Here is a 7,275-nt window from a genome sequence, read left to right on the forward strand (position 1 = left end):
GCTGCTTTAGTTCAGTTGTTTTGTTCCTGTGCATTGCATTTCATGCCTATTTAAAACCAGGAAAAATATGACTCTGAAATACTTCACTACTCTATGTAATTTGTTAATAGGATTTCAAAACACTAGTAGAAGAAACCTGCATTTTGTGGTTATTAGAGGTACTTAAATAGTCAGATTTGCTAATACAGTTAGAATGTCAATACTTGTAGGGGGGTAGGTAGCTTATCATGGTGTACATATAGAAACAGGGAACTGAAGCTTTCACAGGCTGAGGCCATAATTGCTGAAATACAAGCTGACCTCTAATGCTTCAGTTATTTTAGACACCAGAGCTTGTCTTCAAATACTCCAAAAAGCAGCAGAATAGTGTTGAAACTCAGGGCTAAAATTATATGTCTGTACCCCAATTTTGGACTATTCTTATCTAAATTCAATATTTCTCAACTGTAAGGGCACCTGCCAAATTTATTTAATATTAGTTTCTTATAAAATTCATTAATTCCTGAATATAAGATGCCAACAAACCCGTGTCTTGATGAGTAGTGTATTACTGTGGTCCACATCTACTTAATTCTTAGGAATCCTTTTGGTCTGTAGTAAATTTTGTAAATGAACAACTAGCAATGGCTTGATTTCTTCCTTTTGACAGTATTTGTGGTCTGTTACTTACAACCTTTTTTACCGTGAAAGATCAGCCTTTTGAGAGAGGCTCTGGTGACATTTCCTAGACAATCCCTAATTCTTATTCAAGTTTTAGTTTTGAGAATCACAGGTAGTGGTGTTTTCCCTTAAAAGTTGTGCAGCGATGTGACAGATGTGTACATACATGGAGATCTTGCTCTGCCTTCTGTGTTGTGTGCTATTATGTTATTCTTTGCTTTGAAACAGGGGATCCTGAGAAGGAACTTAATCCCAAGAAGAAGATGTGGGAGCAAATCCAACCTGATCTTCATACCAATGACCAGTGTGTTGCTACGTACAAAGGAGTTCCGTTTGAAGTGAAAGGGAAAGGAGTCTGCAGGGCAGAGACCATGGCAAACAGCGGCATTAAATAAAAAGTGGCTCTTAGAAGCTTTTTTAGATGTCGAAATGGAAAGTAATGCAAGCAGAATAAAAAACATGAATATGGTACCCCTCTGAAATGCATGGCTAATACCTTTTTTGTTTGACTTCTCTTCCAGAGGTACAGTGTGTTACGCCTCCAACATTTTCGCAATTCTCTTATTCACCATGCTTACTGTCCTTGAGGTTAAGTGTTGTCAGCAGTCGTTAACCATTTAGTGCTCAAGACTTAATTGCCAAGGCGTGTTCATGGTAGAACTAAAGGCAGGCAAGCATATTTTTTGGACAGCTCAAAGGTTTAGAGGAGCTATGGAGCAAGAGCATCTTGATGCGGATAAACTTCTTCCATGTTCCTGGTGTGCTCACTGCTCTTCAAGAGGTTGGTCAGTGAAGACCACGATCGTCTTCATTCTTCTAGCCACCTTTTAATAGTTTTTCGCCTCTTGTTTCAAGCAGTTTTCAGATATATTATAAGCCCCTGCAACTTTGTTCTTGGCTGTGTCGTCTCACTAGTCTGCAGATAGTTGTAACGGGAAGGCTGAACTATGGCCCTTCATGCCCCCAGATACACAAGTGGATGTACTTCCGTGTCCCATGGTTAAGCTGTTAAAATGTCAATAAGATCAAAGCTGTCACTTTGCTAAAATAGTTCTTCATCTAGTCCACCTAGATATTTCTTTCCAAATGAGAGATAGTACTAAGAAAAAATCAGTAACAAATAGGTTGCCGGGGTTAGTCAAATACTACCAGAAAAATATGTTTCCAGTGCCCAAACGGGTATTAAATTGATTGATTTGTTTGTTTGCTTTAATGTTTTTTTATGCAGTGATATTTTATGCGAAACATGCTTTGGTTTTAACAGAGATAGCTTCTTCAGTTTTTACAATTAGAATTATTCCATAATAATATAGTATAAGTAGTCGTGGTTGCTCTGGTGATAGCCTCCAATTACTTCTTTTAATTCCTGTCTTTTAATAATCTGAAAATAACTATTTTAGATCCATTTACAATAAACCTTTTAAGTTACTATTTAGAGACACTTCAGATATTTTGGCATAGAATATTTAATTAACTGATTATTTTCTAACCACTGGAACATTAAGTGGGGTTTTTTTAAACACTGAAATAAAAAAAAGATTTAGCCACTGAATTTTGAAGGTTTTGAACTTCACCCAGTAAAGTGGGAGAGAAAACAAAATGAAAATGGTATAAAATTAAAAGGAACAAGCACAAAAGAAGAGATAAACAGATTTATTTTTCGAATGAGTTTTGTATGTGCCTATAAACTGTTAATTTTTCATGCATCTGGGAATAAGCAATAGTAATTAGTTCTTTTAAATGTGCTGAATAGCGTTAAGCACATGGGAGCTATTTTATCTGCCTTGTAAACTACATTTCCAATAATGTCTTATTAAGCAAAGTTCTTGAAGTTCAGAATCTCAATTCTAACTAATACTGAATCAAAGTAAGGAAACAACTTAACAGTAGATATATCTTAGCTTTTACTACTGGGAAGTTCTTCACAAACTTTGGGATTCAGAGGAACTTCTGAAAGCTTGAAGAACTGAGCAAAGAGACTCCCTTGCACTCTGAACTCATATGTGGTTTTTTCCTTTTATTTCTTTTTTCTTCCAGATCTCTGTTCTGTACGAACTGCAATATACAGTCTGGTGTAGTGCACAGTCTCATTTATGACTACATATATATTAGGAGCATGATCTAGAGCAGTAGCTTGTTCTGATTTTGTCGTTGAAGCTAGGATTTGGGATGCAGTTGTGTGATGTGCTCTATGAAAGGCAAGTAGATGGGTAATCTAAAGAGACACCAAATACCTTCGAACACACAGTTGGAAGTATGGATGTGGAATTTTCCAGTTGATGGCTTCTACTCTTTTATTTCTGTTAAATTTTACCTACCATAGAAATTAGACAAATGAGCACCTGAAAGTTAATTTTATTCCTTGCTGTGTTTAGGTAGAAGCACTTGATAATTATTTTTTTGTATAAAATTCAAGAGCTTTCTTAAGACAATAGCTCTTTCCTCTTTATTCACGCTCTTCTGGTTGTCTAGGAAAATGTATTTATGCTGTACTGAGCTCAAAAGTGACAACAGGGTACTTGAGGCACTGTGCAAGTATGATTCCTCGCTGAATCCAGCCTCTTCTGCCTTGTCTGCATGTGTAAGTAGAACTGCAGTGAAATCCTTCCAGGTGGGACCCAGAAGTTCCTGTAATGAGAAACAAATCCTTAATAGTTATCTTTTCTTGGTCCTTTTCCCCGCTCCCACCTCAGATACCTGTGCATTAACAGACCACTTATGTTCTTTTCCTGGGGTAATCCAGTTCATGCTGTTTGAGTAGCTGAAATTTCTGGGGGTTTTGACCTTCCAAGACATTGACATCCACTTTCTGTGGAAATATGTGCAGTATTGGCAGTTCTGTTACTACAGATGTTAACCAAATTTCTCCAGTTAAAAAATGTCTATGTAAATAAGCAAAAATGGTGGTTTAGCCATGTAAAGTAAAATGCAAGTAGTTTACATCAGTAGTTTCCACATATCCATATTTCTACACCTTCTATAGCTCTTTGAATTTTTTTTTAATTGCCAAGTCACCTTGTGTTGAAAAAAAAATAAATGACAAATTTCTATGTAATGCCAATTGCAATTCTGGCATTATCCCATAAAGCTGAACTGTTAGCGATTCAGGAAAAACACAAATAAATGCATCAACCTAAGTGATGGGCCAGGGAGATTGCGCTTAACTGCTGTGGTTCACCTGATGGAGTCAGTGCAGAAAACAAGCTGCTTTTTTGCCGATGAATACAGAAAATTATAATACAAAAAACAGATTGGGCTTTCATTTACAGATATAAATGAAATGACAGCTGTAGTGCAATCATGCTAACTACTGTGTGTGAGAAGAAGCCTACTTTGGTAATAAAGTCCACTTTGCAATGATCTTAACTCTGTAAACTAAATAGCAAGATGTGTGAAACTGCTTTAAAGAGTATCTTTCTGCTGCCAAGATAAGCAGGGAGTTAGGATAACCTGGTGTATTGATAGCAATTAATCTGTTTTAGACACTAGGGATGAAAATAAACCTAAACCCATACAAAATATCGACATGAGATATTTAAGGAATTGTTTAGTTGTCAGTTTTAGAGAGAGAGAGGACAGTATCTTGGTTTGCTGAGGACTCAATGTCAATGCTGATGTTTGTTCTGAAATCAGTATCTGCTACTCTGAATTCATTAGGCTGTGTTACTGAAATTAAAATACTCCAGAGAGATTTAATTGCCAGTAGTCTTCTACTGATACACCATCTTCATCGATATGCGGTCTCTAATTCGCAGAGGATTATTGTGAAAACTCCTGATGCTAAAATTAGTCTTCACAATAGTGTCTTCTTGGAGTGACATATTGAAATGTAACTCTTACTGTTCATATTCCCAGCACCCAGGCAGCTGTCCTGCCGCGTTTGTTTGTGGCTGATGAAGTCGTAGCATCTGGTCATTTAAGGGGAAAATAACTAAAAAGCCAGCCATTATATAAGCCAAGAGGCAGTTGTAATCATTAAACAGAAGTCTTGCTTTCTCATTATTTTTAAACATCCTTCATTTCCTTTCAGGTAGGAATTTTAAAGCTCCATTTAAAGAGAAAAGGCATGGCAGCATCTCTTAAGCTTTTAATGTCCGTATGGACTTGTTCCAAAACTGTCTCAAACTACAAGCATGGTGATTTTTCATTGACTTAGAGTAAAAATATTTTGAGTAAATACTGCTTTCTCTTAAATACCATGAAGTATAGAGAAATGGAGAACTGTATTAGGAAGAAGAGTAACACTGAAAACAAGTATATGTAAACTGACAATGAGTAAGAGTGTCTTGAAATGACAACCAACTCTCTACTGGAGAAGTGAGGAGTAACCTACCAATAGAGAGTAATCAGAAAGAACAGGAGGGTAAATCAAACACATTTTGAAAGCTGTTTTTCTATCCATCTATTTATATATCAGCATATTTTTATCTACATATATATTGTATATTTATATAATACCAGTTACAGCAGATGATAAGAGTTGATGGAGCAGGAAGGTCCCTTCCAGTCCTAAAAATTTTCAGAAAGTTCATTAGTGTAAGACAGATGCAAAATGTGATGTGCAGACTTTGCAAATAACTGAAACCTTTTGTTACTTCATAAATCATACAAACCTGGTTCATCTGATCAGACAGACCAACTGAGGAATATCAATTCTCTGACCTCTTTTTTTTTTTTTACCCCAAAATATGTATGCATGGTAATAATGAATTTCCAACTAAAAAGAAAGCCATGCATTTTCAGTGTTTCTCCCCACATATCTTACCTACTTGCAAAAAAAATGTTGCCCTTAGGAGGTTCAAAATAGTTGCTTCAATTCAGTTATGCTGGAAATTTTCCTTAGCTGTAGAAAATTTGTGGCAACTTCCTGGTTATTTTTCTCTTGAACAGATACAACAGTAGTGACAGTGCAGGACAAAGTTGAGCATCCTTGTCCCTGGCCAGTCAGATTTGCTGCATGATTTTGAACCCGTGGCTCTTTGCTTTGGTCCTATGCAGAGTGCAGGAGAGTGAGGTAACCTGACTTTTGCTTGCTTTAAACAGCATGTCTCTTCAACAAGCCAGATCTGTCATGATAAAGCATTAACTGTAAAGAGAAAAGCTTACTTTGATAGGGAAATTTGGTTCCTAAATTTCCCTTGTGCCAAGCCTGCATAAGAAAGAGAGCAGTACTGCCTCTCACTTATTGGGTTGCAGTGTGATAAATGCCGCGATGGTACCTCATTAATGCTTACAAATATGTAAAGGGTGAGTGTCCTGAGAATGGAGCCAGGCTCTTCTTGATGACAACCAATGACAGGACAAGGGGCAGTGGATACAAACTGGAACACAAGAGGTTTCACTTAAATTTGAGAAGAAACTTCTTCTCAGTGAGGGTGACAGACACTGGAACAGGCTGCCCGGGGAGGTTGTGGAGTCTCCTTCTCTGGAGACATTCCAACCCGCCTGGACACCTTCCTGTGTAACTCCTGGGTGTTCCTGCTCTGGTGGGAGATTGGACTGGATGAGCTTTTGACATCCCTTCCAGTCCCTGCATTGTGCGATATGGTGGTGGAGTTGTGAATGCTGAACTGGGACCCATTGTTCCAATTTTCAGCTGCGCTTCTCTAGTTCACTTTTGCAGTCAACTCTTCCACAGCTACTGTCACCTGAAGACAAGAGTTGCGTTAACACAGAGACTTATATTTATTCATTTATGTATTCATTACCTGGATGAACTGAATTGCATGATGGCTTTCATCCGGACACAGAGGCAGGTCAGCCCTCAGAACCAAGAGAGCGAGATGCAGGCCTTCCTCTCCAAAGTGCTGAGCCAGGGCTGATCTCACCATGTCTCTCACCTGCTCTCTGCTCAGACCACTGTGAGGGTAGCTTGGAGTGTCGAGTACTCGGATGCGGAGAGAGAACTCGCAGCCATTTCTTCGTATAATCCCTAAAATGCGGCAGCTGCGCCCCAGGCTGCAGTGGGTAGTCACAGAGCTTGGGGAGAGGCGACTCTCGAAGTCTGAGCTGCCCAGCAGGCTGTTCCCTGCTGCGCTTTTGCCAGCCTGAGTTCTTCCAAGGACAACAAGGTTGATGGTAATCTCGTTGCTGTCTGCCATTGTCTAGGCTTTCGTCCATAAACCTGTCACTGAGTGAAGAACAAATAACATGAGCTGTTTCAGATGACTTAAATCCAGCAAAAATCACTAAATTCAATGTCTTCACGGAATCACACAGAATCACAGAATGTCAGGGATTGGAAGGGATGTCAAAAGTTCATCCAGTCCAATCCCCCTGCAGGAGCAGGAACACCCAGATGAGGTTACACAGGAAGGTGTCCAGGCGGGTTTGAATGTCTGCAGAGAAGGAGGCTCCACAACCCCCCTGGGCAGCCTGTTCCAGTGTCTGTCACCCTCACTGTGAAGGCGTTTCTTCTCAAATTTAAGTGGAGCCTCTTGTGTTCCAGTTTGCACGCATTACCCCTTGCCTTACCATTGGTTGTCCCCGAGAAGAGCCTGGCTCCATCCTCCTGACAATCACCCCTTCCGAATGTCCTTCCTTGTCTGGAGTGTTTTAAGGAGTGTGTGGTGTAGCCAGACATTCGGTACAGCACGTATACCTCTGTCTGATCCG

The 7,275-nt window shown here is 39.1% G+C and overlaps 2 protein-coding genes across 3 annotated transcripts in view; one reads left to right on the plus strand and one right to left on the minus strand.

Annotated features, from left to right (window-relative positions):
• The window catches only part of AIMP1 (aminoacyl tRNA synthetase complex interacting multifunctional protein 1), a 29,063-nt gene extending 27,921 nt beyond the window's left edge, over positions 1-1,142 (plus strand). For both annotated transcript variants that reach the window (XM_082050418.1, XM_082050417.1), the window contains exon 7: positions 889-1,142. In XM_082050418.1, the coding sequence (XP_081906544.1) occupies positions 889-1,055 (167 nt within the window). In that variant the 3' untranslated portion in view covers positions 1,056-1,142. The remainder of the gene's footprint in view (positions 1-888) is intronic.
• Positions 1,143-1,282: 140 nt separating this feature from the next.
• GIMD1 (GIMAP family P-loop NTPase domain containing 1) lies at positions 1,283-6,887 on the minus strand. The gene is made up of 2 exons (XM_082050419.1): positions 6,369-6,887; positions 1,283-3,288 (listed from the first exon to the last, which is right to left on the minus strand). The coding sequence occupies exons 1-2, from the start codon at positions 6,759-6,761 to the stop codon at positions 3,016-3,018; spliced, it is 666 nt and encodes a 221-aa protein (XP_081906545.1). The 5' UTR covers positions 6,762-6,887; the 3' UTR covers positions 1,283-3,015.
• Positions 6,888-7,275: the final 388 nt, after the last annotated feature.

This window comes from Streptopelia decaocto, assembly GCF_964273445.1.
Source record: "Streptopelia decaocto genome assembly, chromosome: 4".
Lineage (NCBI taxonomy): Eukaryota > Metazoa > Chordata > Aves > Columbiformes > Columbidae > Streptopelia > Streptopelia decaocto.